At 38.4% G+C, this 15844-nt stretch overlaps 1 protein-coding gene across 1 annotated transcript in view; it reads left to right on the forward strand.

Annotated features, from left to right (window-relative positions):
* Nucleotides 1-11572, forward strand: part of LOC138349864 (peripheral-type benzodiazepine receptor-associated protein 1-like) — a 94419-nt gene extending 82847 nt beyond the window's left edge. Inside the window, exon 13 of the mRNA XM_069332429.1 lies at nt 5838-11572. Coding sequence (XP_069188530.1) covers nt 5838-6398 — 561 coding nt within the window. The 3' untranslated portion in view covers nt 6399-11572. The remainder of the gene's footprint in view (nt 1-5837) is intronic.
* The last annotated feature ends 4272 nt before the right edge of the window (nt 11573-15844 follow it).

The following is a 15844-nucleotide window of genomic DNA, read 5'->3' on the forward strand; positions in this document are numbered from 1 at the left end:
TTTGTGGACAATGAGGAAAAAATTCTTGAATAATATTTGAATAGTAGGGACCGGATACAGCGACTCACCTTTCTTTAAATGATCTTTTCGACATATTCATTAGAGCATCCATTATTGACGTCTCTGTTTAGGAATCTAACTGCGGTTCCCCGATCTGCAGATAGTTTTCCAAATTTCGCCGGAATCAACCTCATTGAGAACCAAATCACTCTCTTAATTTAGGAAATAATCTATCATGTTATGTCCAAACTAAATGAGATGGACCGGTAAAAATTCTTTTATTTTTAATTACACGTGAATTTATTCGTGACTTACATGTATTATTGTATATGACAGTAAAAGTAAGATCAATGATTGTAGCAGAAAGCATTAAGCGTCTCTTTATGTTGAGCTGCTGTTCACCAATATGCTCGTGGATGAGACTAATAATAATAGATAGAGTTTATCGGGTTCCAGCTTGTACTTATTTTGATATCCCAGGAGACACACTTAAGAAGCTACTCGAGGCACGTACTTAAGAGGTTCCCTTCCTGGGTCCTAATGAATGTATGTATAAACAAGTAGACGGCGGCGCTATAGGCTGTCCCCTTTGATATCCTAATTTGCTAATTTTTATATGGGTACTGTCGAACAGAAAGTTCTTGTTGACATGGGCCTAAGCCGAGTATATACTGTAGACAATTAGACGACATATTCCTGTAGGTACCTGATGTTGATCACTTGCTAAGGCAAAAGGATGCATTTGGGGGAAATTCAGGGCTAAGGTTGACTTACGACATTGTGAGTGAAAGTTGTTGTTGTTGTTAAAGATTCGCTACCTGGAACGAAAAGTTCCAAGTAATACAGGCTATGGTGAGCCCGTAGTGCCTTTGAGTGGAAGTGGACTACCTTTCCTTGATGTAACAATCTCGTTAAGGAATGATGGCTTTCACAGTACAGTCTGCACTAAGGAAACTATCATATAATGGTTAGCCTTAACAGTAAGAGTGATTGCCTCGATAGGTACAAGAAGACTGATATCAATGCCTGTGTAACCCTCCCCCCACAGCTCCAGTTGGAAGGAGGTTGACTAGGAACTCGGTAGAGTAAAGCAAGTCCTGGTCAATAATGGATTCTCTAATGAATATGACGAACATGTCATTAAAAAGAACGTGAGCCGCCTTGCAACCTGAGACAAAACAGAACACAGTACATTACCGGTCTCTACTATTAAAATATTCCACAGCAACTTCTCCATGGAAAAGTTCCATAGAAAACTCTTTTGACACCAAATAAAACTCTTCTTTGAAAGAGACGAACGTCGTCTTAACTTCACATACCCACTTGGGGACTTTGAGCCCCAACCATCTCTATAAATAGGCAAGACAACGACATAAAGCACAGAAGCAAGGCTTTATCAAAGACCACATAGTCTCAATAACTAACAAGATTATCACCAGTGATATCCTGAAAACAACACTGAAATATTCAACAAATGCATTGCAATAGAAGACGGAACATTGTCGAGGCATTATACATTAAGCAAACTAAACCCACTATTATCAACCAACTCACAACAAATCACACTTCTGTCATGGAGAACACGAAGAAACATATGTGTCCCAGCCATCATGGAAACGTAAGGGATTGGTAAGTTACAATGGGCCTACTGGCTCGTAATAAAGGAGTTTCACCTTCACCTCATCCCCGGATATATATATCCAGGAGCACAAGAACTTGTAGAGTTGTCCAGCAGCTGGACACCCTTATAAAGACTGTGAAGCAGTATCCTCCCCCATGATAACAGCTTGATGGTTAAATGCAACCTCAGAATACTGAGAAAAAAAATTGTACCACTTACGGGCTATTCATGCCCGTGCCACCTCTTGGGTGGCTTAATCTTTATCAATCAATCAATCAGGACTTGTAATTGTTCAAAGTATTTCTTCGCTAATGTTGACAAGGGTTATCTCTAAGTGTCATGGCATAATACAATTGTAAAATAAAGTTTACAAAGTTAATTTGAAGTGAATAAAAGTATAAGAAAATAAAGAGTAGATTCGTACTAGAATATTTATATCACCCTTGCGTCTGCAATAATATATGTCTACAAGAATGACTGCTACCAGTATTATATATATATATATATATATATATATATATATATATATATATATATATATATATATATATATATATATATGTATATATATATATATATATATATATATATATATATATATATATATACATATATATATATATATATATATATATATATATATATATATATATATATATATATATATATATATATATATATATATATATATATATATATATATGCATATGTGACAATGTCAGACCACGGAGGAAAATGAAACAGGAATTTCCTTAAGTACTTTCGTATATTAAATACATCTTCAGAAGGAATTCCTTCTGAAGATGTATTTAATATACGAAAGTACTTAAGGAAATTCCTGTTTCATTTTCCTCCGTGGTCTGACATTGTCACATTCTTTATCGCGTGTTTATTTTCGTGATATACACACATATGCATATGTGTAAAGTTTCTCTCTCTTTCTCGATCCTCATTCTACTTCTCTGTCTCGTATCTTTAAATTCTCTTTTTCTTTTTCTCTTTATTTCTCTTTCAACCTATATGTGTCTCCTCCGTCGGATTCGCTTTAACACACTTTACTCATCTTCCTCTTTGGTCAGCTTATCCATTATCCACTCTCTTTCCTGTCACCTATCCTTCCACTATTTTTTGTATCCCCTTTCTTTGTCCACTCTTCGATGTCTCTTTTTCCACTCTGATATTTCTTTTCTCTCTCTTTCTTTGATATCCTCTTTCTGATTTATTTGTTATAGCTTTTCAAATTTATATCTGTTTTTGTATTTTTTTGACATATAAATTGTAAACAAAACTGATATCTGCTCTCTTCCTTTCCCTTCCTGATATCTTCTCTTATCTCCTCGTTCTTCTCCTTAATTTCTCTCGATCTGATCACTTTTTATTTCCGCTGTTATCTTGGCTATTATCTCTTTTTCATTATCTCGTTTTATATATATTTTTTCTCGTATCATCTCTCCCCCTTCTCTTTCCGTTGCTCTATTTTATGCTTATCTCCAGTCTATTGTCTACTCCGATTGCCTACCTCTAGTCTATCGTATCCACTGGTTCCCTGTTTCTAGTCAATTGTCTCCCTCATTTACCTATCTCTAATCTATCGTGTCTCTGAGTCTCCTTTCCCTATTTTATGGTCTCCCTTAGTTTCCTGTCTCTAGTCTGTTGTTTCTTCTTCTTCACAGTTAACTTTGCTGAACTTTCCCTGTTTAATGCCTTTCATGAGAGAAAGACTGAGCATGGCTTTCCAGATGGAACACTTGTGCTTCTTCGTTTAATATTGTTATTGTGGCTGGTGGCTGTTATCATTGTTATTGTAGCTTTAGGTGTTTTATAGTACATTGTTGCTTGCTCACCCTTCTTTTGTTTCGTATTTTTATTTTGTTTGCTTGTTACAGTCCAGCGTTGACTCATATAAACATATAACGCTGTATTGCACCTACGAATATAAAACTGACATTTTTTACATATTATACTTCCCGGATGTTAGGTCACACTTCTTGAAACTGCTCTTCATGACACTTTGACACAAACTCTCGTTTATCGCTGCACATATTGTCACAAACGTTCGTTTGATGTCTCACCTTTGAGTATAAATGGGGGCACTATTTACAGCACTTTCATTCTAACGTTTTCCAATAGTCGCCCTTGAGGCAAACGTTAGTTTGACGTGGTATATCGGACCCCAGCTATCACCTGTGCTATCCCTCTGATATAAACAACCATCTGTGGCCGAAGTTTGACAACACACATTCGTTTGTCGTGCTACTCTCTCACACAATTGTTTTCCATCACAGCACTCACCAGAGCTTAAACAAAAATTAAATGCGGCAGCAGCAAGGTCACATTCTCTCATGAATATATTAATATGTTCTTGCAGCGGCTCAAGCAGTTATGCGCGAGTTCAAGAAGTGAGGGAGAACATCCGTGGGGTGTCAAGAGTCAGGTAACTTAGGTATGGTGATGCTCCCGTGCTGGACCCAGGCGAGGTACTGAGGTGCCTCGCTACTCGTCATATTCGCCTCCTTCATTGCTGTGGAAAGCGATCAGAGTTCTCCTTAAGTCCCCCCCTTTTCCCTTCCTTCTCGGTGGATTATGGTCGCATGAGTCAATATCCACAAGATGGATATGAAGATTAGCTGACTTGTTAACACCTATTTGATAACCTCATCTAAAGTAGATACCCGTAGCTATTAGACGTAATCATAATCTACTAGCTTCAGAAACAGTTGGTAATCATTGTAGAAGCCTATTGTGTTATAGTTTGTACAGAATTGTAGAAAGCGATAAGCTGTAGCGTACATTTATATATAGCAAGTTCAAAATGTTTTAATTATATATATATATATATATATATATATATATATATATATATATATATATATATATATATATATATATATATTTATATATATATATAATATATTCTAAATTCTTTATAAACTTCTCTCTGATATTTTGGATATGAATTAATTAAATTAAGTTTTCTGATCCGATGGCTTTAAGTAAGGCTTTTGTATATAATCAATACTCGACCTGCTTGGCTGGCCAGGCTTCATAGAGCACTTACGAGATCTGAACCTCTTACCTCAATTAGTGCGACTCAGTTTGTATTCACTAGCACTTTACGAGGACCGAGACGCTTGGATTGAAGACGACCTCGATGTTCTTCGGTGGTCGTAAACTGTTTACGGTATAGATGAACGACCCGATGGGCGTATGAGATACAAGATCTCGAACATGGACACAAAAATGTTTGAATGAAACCTTGCCGAGTATACTACAATTTAGTTATGAGTGATTTATATACTATAGCATCAAGCTTCATATTATAGTGCATACTTTACTTTGAGCAAACTATCACAACAACTAGAATCGACAGCAGTGCACTTGGTGGATAGCTGGAGATTTCGTAAATGTTCTGATGGTAGGGGATAGCATAAAGGAAGATTATTGATTATCTCTTAGCCTATGACATTACCTCTTTTTAGGAAAAGTCTTTTCATGTCAGCAGTTAATGTTTAAGGGCTTGCTAATGTTCATATTAGTACGTAACAGTCAATGGTCAGCGCTCTGAGGCAAGCTGGCAACTATCTGCAATAGAAGTATTGGGCCTTAAGTGTGACCTTGTGTAGTCAGTAAATGGCTGGAACGAGATGTTTTATTTTATTTTATTTATTTAGTAGTGTAGGTGCCAGCTGTTCGATTACTATTTGTTAGTATACCTTCTCCAACGCTAACTTTTTGTAGATCTTGAAGATTTGATTGGTTACATCACAAGAAATGTCCCCGAGTGAGTGGCCACGTTCATGAAGCGAGTTGAACGATTTGAAGACCGAATACTGCATGAAGACGGCGCATGGGTCCTTCTCATCCTTATTCCTAGATCTTGGTTTGGATTCCTGGCTTGTATAGCAGTTTTCTCCTCGTTTAGCTTCTTCACTTTCAATTCTTTCTACTAAAAAACACGTAAATAAACTCACACAGCCTTTGATCTAAATTGTGTGAAAACCAAACTGATTATAAGTGTATAGATCCCTGTTGGAGTGCCAACTTATCACGCCTGCGCAGAAGAGCAGCGGCGCAGGCGATTTGGCGCATGTTTATCTCGCACACCTTCCCAAGTAGCTTAGAGAAACACACGCTGGCAGTTGTATAATGCTATTTAAAGCACATTAGGAAAAAATCTAGTTACCACATCATTCATTCTTTTTTGCTCTTTCCACAGGATATGAAGGGGGCCCAGGGGGCCCTGGGGGACCACCACCAAGACCCAGGCACCATCAGCAGCGCGGCGGAGAGAGGTGGTAGGTCAGTGTCGCGAGAGAGAGGCGTCAACAAATCGTCAGGAACCTTGGCAGGAGCTGCGTTCCCCAACACGACCTCGTCAGCGGGCACTCCTGCCACTACAGCCGCTTCTCGGGCTAAACTCAATGGTCTCGATCTTCTTGATGAAGATCCGGACAACGGACCCACCATTTCTTCTGCAGATTTGGACCAACTAATGGAAGACTTCGACTTGAACGATCCACTTGAAGAAGATGCGACTTCCCCTAAACCTGTTGAGCATGACCCTGCAGCCTCCAAGGAAGGAGACATTAAAGAGGAGAAGCCCGGTGGTCTAGCTGGTGCGTTACCCGGTGGCTTAGGGGCAGGACTTTCCGGGATACCCAACCCAATGGGTGAAGGAAACCTGATGGGCAAACTTGGCGACTTAGCCACACAGAATCCCGTAACTGATGTTATGTCTAAAGGAAAAGATTTCCTTTTCAAGAAATTTGGGCTATGAGAGCCAGCAGTGTATAGTCTGCTAACTTTTGCTGTACGAAGTGAACAATTGTATTTTTCACTGGTCATAATGTACCTTGAGTGTTGACGGCTTCACGCCGTCTGGTAACCAGAGGACAAAGAACATGTCCATTTTCAAAGTGCCGAAAAAAGTAACCCCTCTTATACATCTATATCCCCAGATTATACAAGACACTTTACCCCTCGTTTTGTATCGTCACGAACGTATCCTATGATTCGCTATTTTATATCCCCTTCGATGGCGTTGCATCTGTACAGTGTATCACGACCAATGTTTGTCCCGTTCGCTCGTGACTCACTGGGATATAGGGTTCGATGTCATGGCCTGTCCTAAAGATATCTGGAGGAGAGACATTTAACGTCTGACTCTTCCATCCGGTGAATGATCCTCTCCCTCTCTGGCAGAGCTTCGCGCATGCACAGTCGATTCTCGCTGTTTAAGCTCAAGGTTTATATAAATTACTTCTTGTTCTATGGTTTACACAAGATTTATAATAAACAGTGATGGCTGGTGGCGCTATAAAGGAAGGGTTGTTCAGGAACTTTACATTATATTTAAGTAAAAATGTTCACGTATGAGAATGTTCCATGACTTGTGGATCCCTCCTGGTGTCTCAAATATAGCGAGCATGATGTTTATGTCTAGTCAGGCAGTCGCCAGCGAGACGGAGTCATGGTGAACCTTCAATCATTTTCTCACCTCACTATAGTGTTCACTACCAAAGACTGAACCATTTCCTCCCTGTCACTTCCCTTTCAGTCTTCTTGCCTCGTTTCGTCCATGAGCATATCATTTCCTTTGCTACTACTATTAAATATCGATAATATCTCTCTATGTTCCTGTACTTTATTCAGATATTTTGTAAGTCAAAACCCTTACCCTTACTCTTACAAGAATTATTACCCTTTGACGAGTTTTGTCACCAGGTCCTGAATGTATTGCTCCTTTTCTGACGGTCTAATATTAAAAATTGCTTCACCAGTCTACATATAGCCATGTAAAGGTCTAGTAATGTGAGCCTACGTTAATCCGTTTGTATCATTTGTAATTGCAATGTGGAGCTGCGTGGTGGGAAAAGTTGAGAAAAGTTGGCCATAAACACACGTGGCATACAATCACGACACATCAAGTGTTGAAGATATTTGGATGAGTATGACTTCTTAATTTAATCCCGCTTGTCAACATGAAGCGCTCCCTGATACCCCTCCAGTCACTATTCCTCTCCCTATCGCCATTCTTATCCTGTCATTACAATCCCACTGTCGCCCGTCTCATCCTCTTACGAACTTTAATCCCTTCGTGGTTTCCGTTGTTCTAAAATAACTCTCGTTATTGTCTGGTGCTCTAATAATATACAATCTTTCACATAAAAAGGCAATTCGAGAAAAGCGGTTTACCAACATCCCAGATATCATTATTAAGACTTTAAAATATATGTAAAATTCCCCTATGTTACTAGAAATTTTCTTGCATGATACTAATTTAAACCTTGAATGATGATAAACTTTTTATAACTTTTTAAATCTAATGGTTAATCAGGCGCTCGCATTAGTCCGCAGGACCAGTGGAACAAATTAATAGGAATGGAACTCTATTGATAGAATTGAAGGACATTAACATATATCAGAGATAAGAACAACGCCACCTCGAAGCCCAATTAACCTTTGGGTTACTGTTGCAAACGACCACCTTCCTAGAAGTGTCCTGCAACCCCGTTCTTCCTTGCAAGTGTCCTGTAAATCCCTCTTTCTTGCAAGTGTCCTACGAATAAACTCGTCTGCCTTACATGTATCCTAGGAGCCCCTTTTCTTGTCTTGCATGTATCCAGGAATCCTTTATACCTTACATATATCCTACAAACCCCTTTTCCCTTTCTTACAGGTGCCCTACAAACCCCCCTCTCCTTCATTACCTGGGTTCTAGGAAGCCTTTGTTTCTTATCCCTTCGATTCGCTTATCCCTTCTTTCAAGTGTCTTATCAACCTCTTTATCTCCAACCCAGCAAGACAATTCACCTCGTCTTTTACGAGTTTGTCATATGCAAGATATTCAACGTCAAAGTTCCTCTTACAGACACATAATATTTTGTTCTAATACAAAATTGGCATCACCAACTAGAAAGCAACGATATGTACACTCTCCAACAGCATATTTAATTCATACTGTATACACTTAGCATTGGTGACGATAATTAGACGCTAAAAATCTCGACTAATTCTGTATATCGAAAATTCCACTTTCCTCCTTAGGGTCAGTATGTGTCCAAATCTGTAACGAAACCTTCCCTTTCCACCATCACCTTCCTCCTCCTTCCAGTAATTTAGACCATTTAAGAATCTGCAAAAAATTATACTGATGACAATGAGCATGTTGTTGCACTATTCCGGCATCGGTGTATGTCCTTGTTTGTGTTGCATGACGACCTCTTCCTTTCATGTATAACTGGAGAATCATGCCACTCATTCACATGAGCACCCAAGTGGTTCTGCAGAACACTTATCTGAATAAGGATTAGATATAAATTTTCCTTAACTGGTACAAGGTTTCCTGTACTTTCCCTGGCCTGGATGGTAACCCCTTCGGTCAAGGGTTTTGTTGTTTTGGCATTAATGAATACCAAAGCAATTACCCATGCGTTCTTAATTAATAAATTTATCCCATAGTCCACGAGGAACAATGTGATAAATTTATTAATAATAACCTGTTACTCTAGCGGAAGGAGCACATTGCACATTAGTTTGACTCAATATATCAATTCCGCAAGCGATTGTTCCTGACTACTACTGTTACTTAACTCTCGTCATTCTACTCTTGACTGTTTAAACTTCTTGTTTCTCTCCTTTCTCCTCCTCTTTCGCGTATTCCCATTTTTCTTGTCTTTCTCATCTATGCTCGCTTCTCTCACTATCTCTCCAACCCTTTCTCTGTATGCTTCACTATTATTCTCTACTTTCTCTACGCTACTAAACAAGTGAATCCTGCGTTCGTCCAGACGGAGGAATCACTTATAAGAGTTCGAGCAACTTGTGTTTCCCAATTACCAGAATTCGCCTTGACGTATGGACTGAGAACATATCGATTAAGCTGCGATCCTGACTTGTGAACTGAACCCTGAGTTGTATGGGTTCTAATATCCTTCACGAGGCAGCGGCCCCCTTCTCCCCCTTACCTCTAAATTACTCTATGTTAGGCTGTAATACCGTGCATCTACAGCACAACACTGCACTTCATACTTCACAAATACTTTTCATAATACAAACAATTCCAAGCACCCCCCCCCCTCCCACACACACACACACACACACACACACACACACACACACACACACACACACACACACACACACACACACACACACACACATTCACACACACACACATACACACTCACACACACACAAACATGTATAAAGCCCAAATATGTGTTCAATTCTCGCCTTCTCTGGTCACATCGTGCAAGTGGCGAAATGAGGGATACATCAACGCAAAAGACTTCATTTTACCTCAAGTGATATGTCGGCATTATGTGTTCCGACTGTGCCTGTGTACTTCTCTTGTATAGTATTATGTACTCCACGCTGTAGTGACACAAACAAAGGTTAGCCACAACAAACGCCCATACAAGTGCCCTTGTGAGGGAGGTGCACACCAATGCACGCACATTGTGATGAAACTTGAAGAAAAATGCACAAGAATTAGTGAGTATCAGATATTATCATCCCGGACGGTCTTAAGATTGAGTCAGTAATATATACTAATGCTTGTAGTTTTCGGAATTAGGTTTAAACCGATGATTTAAAAAACTGAAACAAAACGAAGCAAACTTATTTTTCTAAATTTATTAATAAAGCTGTAAAATTAATGTGTTCCAGCCGTTTTGAACGGTAATTTTCAAAATAATGAATCATTTCCCCAACTCGAGACGATGACATCAAGATGAAGAAAATAGTAAAAGATGGAGAGTCAACAAAGTCTTTGTTTTCCAACACATTAAACATAAGTTTCAAGATGAATCTAAATCTCTTCCAGGAAGATCACATCTGTTTCTCGGGGGGTGTAGTGGGTCGCGCCCGGCCTTATATATAATGATTATATATATATATATATATATATATATATATATATATATATATATATATATATATATATATATATATATATATATATATATATATATATATATATATATATATATATATATATATATTTATATATATATATATATATATATATATATATATATATATATATATATATATCATATTATATATAATATGAACTATACATATATTTTTTTGCCTGTGTCCTATCGGAGTGTGTGTGTACCATAATTATCAAGAAAAAATAAAACTAGTCGTGTGGACACTTCCTTTCTGCCTTATAATGGTTGGTCGGTACTCTCTTTCAGTGCCCGTGCACCTTTCAGGAGCTGCTTTCATCTTATCAGTTTCCCTTAATATATACGGATTAAATATACCCTTAATTCCCCAATTTAAATCAAGTAACTTAGGAATACTTAAAGAATTGTTTAATTTAATTTTAAACTGATCGTGTGAAACAACTCCAATTTCATGGATTCTTGGAAAGGATCAATATTGAAAAGGTTCCATTTCAAAATCAATTTACCGTTAAGAGCTTTGTGTGTTATGTGTGAGATTTTATTAAGGTCCTGTGAGCTCTGTGAGTTCTGTTAGATCTTTGTAAGATCCTGGTAAGCGATGTGAAGCCCTCCAAAGGGCCCTTCTGAGCTTATCTATTGTTCGATTTTGTTGAGCTTTAGATTGTTAAAAGAAAATGAGCCCCGGGGTAATTTTGAGCTCCCATAAAGCTTTGCGAGCAATGCTGAGATTTCAGTAACGCTATCCTGAAAGGTCAGAACTCTGTAACTTCCTTCCATCCTTCACTTACTCAAGACCCAGGACGAGAGGAGCCCGGCAGTAGGAAATACAGCTCATACACATATTTAACACAACTACAACCGCTACCATAACTACACCAACTGACTGCGATGAGCTCCTACATCAGCCGATATCTCCTCATTTTGGGCCTTCATTTCTTTAATTGATAATGTTACTTGTACAATACGCATTTCAATTGTTGTATTATAATGTACATATCCTGGCACAACTGTTACAGTAAACGATCCCATACTACTCTGAGTTTCACACTTTATCCCTAAGATATGAGGTCGGGGTTGTATTCCTCATCAGACGAGACGGACAATGTGCAACAGTTCATCGCCTCCTTGCAGCTGGGGTAGTGAAGTGCGAGAGTCCACCTGCTCCCTGCACCTGGAGTTGTGTGGAGTGAGACACCATAAGTGTTCTGCTTCTGTGATATATATTGTTCCAATAGAGTGCTCTTGAACATGTTTCTCATGCTATCATTGCCCTCTCATTAAGAACCACTGTTGTCGAATGAATGCTTTTTGCCGATCAGGAGAAGCACCAGGAGAGATAATCTTTAGAACAGGGGTCGTTAAAAGGTTGTTATGTTACGTCTCTAACTCACGTACTAAGCTGTATTATAGTTTGGTGAAGGTAAATGCCAGTTGTAAGTTACACAGCTAGAACAACAAACGATCTTAATAATAAGGAAATACTTTGTGTTCCATAACACTAAAGGAAAACAAAATCAAATTTCGAATAATTAGGAAAACGAACCACCAGCATTCACAGTCTAACAAGTACTAAATGTGAAGTTCTTTTTATCTGACTTTCCTAGCAAACCTAGGTCGATTATCCTTATTATCTAACACAGTGAAGAGTTACAAACCCATTAAGATTTTAATTTTGATTCAACAGAGTAGAAGTTGTTAAACACGTGGGACAAAATCTTACTGAAGCGACCATACGAGTCATAAATATACTCCGCCGAAGTAAAACAGAAACAAGCAACACTTTATGGGCCAGCCAGAGGCTTAGGGCCCGCGCAGGAATATCACTGAAAAAAATCCTTAGTCCAAAGAAGAGTCTATATTTTGTCAATATTATAATTTCACTAAAACTGTTGATAATTAACGCTGTGATCTATAGAAGAACACTGCCTCAGATAAAGTGTGAGGACAGGTTGGTAATATGACATTTACAGTCACAAACTGAGCAGGTGAGTCCCATGTGTTAGTGCTGTAATGAAGAACATCCTCTCCTAAGCCTTCGCAGATTCTTATGATCCTATCCGGACACATCATTATTAATCTCATTATGGATATCTAACTTTATTTGTCATCAGGCTAAAAACGTAATCTTTAGATATCATGTATCACAAAGCAAACGATTAGCAGAAGATAACTTTATCACTGCTGCGATAAATTTCAATTACACCTCTACTTAAAAGAGTCCACATCTATATTTGCACAACATGAAACTTCTATTAAACATACATCTTTACGAGCCTCTAAACCTCTTCTTGCCTCCGAACCTCTTCTCACCTCCAGTCTCAAGATATACTCCCAACCCAGCAATCACCATCAGACTGGATGCAGGCAGCTTATGTTAGTGATCACATCGACATGAAGATTCAAAAACTTTGTAACGAGCATACACAATGGGATTTGTATTTCCCACGTCTTCAAAAGTTTGGAAGATAATTTGATATCCCGGGAATTGCGTTCCTCGGTGATTTTTGCATGCAGAAGAGGGTCCCGGAGTGGGAAAAGGAAGAATGGAGATGTGATAACAAGACAACGGAGAGCAAGACATAATGGATCATCTCGCTAATGCCATAAATAAGCAGAAGTAAAAAGGCCGAGTGATAAGATAAAGATGAAACAAAGGGACGAAAAGTAAGTTTAATTATCAAGAGGACGCATCAAACCGGGAAGACTAACACCGTTTGTGTCGCAGGATAATCAAAAGGTCCTAAATATCACTCGGGATGCGAATACAAAAGCAAAAACATAAGCAGATACACATAGGCATCTGCTTCACCAAGACCTGTATAGAAGTATAAGCGAATCGGAGGCACACTACGTAATTATCAAAAGAAAGGCACCATGCCAAGGAAAATATGTAGGTGGACATTGCGTAAACAAAGCCATGTAAATGTACATTAGGAACAATACAGGAAATCTTGCAGCCCATTTCTGAGATACTAAGGAAGGTTCTCAGGTTTCAACAGCGCTGGTCTGAAGGTAAGAGAAACTCGAAATTCATATTGTCTCCTGAACTTTACCAAGGTCATTACATACGCAAGCTTTCAACCGACTACCCCGACGCAACTCTTTTCTACTTCCCATCAACTGAGAGAGGAGGGAAGAGAGAGTGCCGACGGATTACGTAGCAATACCATTACTTTGAAGAATTTTGTTCAAACCAAGCGAGCCGCTACTGTTGCATTTCCCATTAGGCTTTCCCACAGACACTTTACAGATCTCCGCAAGGGCACAAACAGTTGGAAAGTTAACATATGAATATTTTCCCACTTGCTGGTTAGGGCAGGAGGTAAAGGTTAGACACAGCTAACGTTCTCTGGCCCTATACCGCCCTGTGCTGTCTGTGGAAGACATGGATCATCGTTTGAAGAGTAAACGTGGATGCTAAATTCCTACGGTCAATTTCTTCGAAGAATCCCAATAATATGTACAACTATGCGACATGTCATTATGAGTATACCTACAGAGAAAATATTAGACGACAGGGATTGATGAAGATATTCTAAACTGAAAAATATTAACTAAAATCGTTATCCGCTAAACCGCTAGTTCAGTGGATAATGAATTGAAACATTTGAACAATTGTATTTATTAAAGATTTTGAAAGCAAATTGTGATCTTTACAAGTAGGCTAACTGCTCTCGAGTCAGGGTGTATTTAACCAGGCCGTCCTCTCGAGAGCGTTTGCTATGAGCCCTCATGTAATAATTTACCCAAACTTAGCCTGAGCAGCCACAAATAGAAAACGGGACATCACACAAATTTTGCAAGCTGCTGTGATTTTTAGAAAAAACAACAAAAATTTGACAGCGGATTTATACTTCAAAATGAGATGTACTATTCTAGAGGACGGGTTGATTAACCGTCTCCTGCAATGCTATCTCCTTTGATGTTTGCTCAATTATGCTAATTTGTCAAGCTAGGTAAGCTTTTATACACTTGTAAGGTCACCTTTCCTCTCGGCTATCTGCTTAAGAGTACCCAAGATTTTCTTGTACTGCATCTTTTCAGGAACAAAGTCCTTTGACACATTGTCGAAGTACTAACGATTTGTATTGACTGGTAAGTGATTGTATAAAGAACTACATATACAAGGTACGTCTCTTAATCTATAGTAAAATCCTTTGCAGATTTAAGCCATTTCAGAATTTGCGCAATCCGAAAATCTTTTGTCGGTCTCATATGACTATTTCTGTAAAACTTTAGATCAACAATATGGTCTTCCATTCTGAGAGAATGGTCTTTGGAAGACTACATCTAATAATTCAGTTTTACAATAGGATCACGTGGAGGAGAAATCCAAACAGGTCGTCGTTAGATAATTTCATAAGATAATTAAAATAGTCTTATTGTAGTTAAGAATATTCCATCCTCACTCTAACACTCCCGGTGTAACTAACTACCGAGAAGAATTACACTGTCAGTGACAGACTTGCCTTTGGGTCAAATAGCGGTTGTCTGACCCTAAACCAGTCTAATGAGACATTTCCTTTTGTCATAAATGGGTAAGAACAAGAAAATTAAACTATTGGGGAACTATTGATCTATGCAGCTCTTATAAATTAAGGTGTTCGGCGGCTGTGTTTAACCTACGCCTGAAACCGTTCTGTGATCCTACGTTATGTTACCCGGTAATTTGTTCCATAAAAAGGCTCTATTTCAATAACAATTTTTACCCACTTGTTACCTACATCTAAAGATATCCAACTTATACCCATTATTGCGTATTCTACTTTGTGTAAATCAATAAAAAAATTCACATACAATGTATTATACCATTTTATCCATTTACACTTCAGGTCATGTCACGCTTACTTTTATATAAGTAAAGATAGCTTTGTGTCTACATAGTGACGGTTTCCTATTCGTGGAATTCCGTGTCCTCTCTGTACGCGTTCCAGTGAATTTATGCCCATTCTATAACATGAAAACACCAAGCTGCATAATCTGTATACCATTCTCTTTATTATGTACATTTACGCATTTATTTTTAGGCTCAAGATCCATAATAAAAATAATAAAAAATCCCACAAATTCCGAAATTTCAATATTTCCCAGCTAATAATTAGAAACCCTAGAAGTTAGTGGTCCCAGAAGAGCCAATGAGTACTGATCAAAAGAAGCACCATGCCGGGGAGACTAAGTAGCATCCAAAAGAGCCAGTGCATGTAATTAGTGTATCAAGTAGCGCCAGTGTCAGTAATCAGGGGACACAGCATTCAACATTACAGTACTAAGCAGTGCCAACAGTACCTGATACTACATTCAGTGT

This window comes from Procambarus clarkii, chromosome 27 (genome assembly GCF_040958095.1).
Source record: "Procambarus clarkii isolate CNS0578487 chromosome 27, FALCON_Pclarkii_2.0, whole genome shotgun sequence".
Taxonomy (NCBI): Eukaryota; Metazoa; Arthropoda; class Malacostraca; order Decapoda; family Cambaridae; genus Procambarus; species Procambarus clarkii.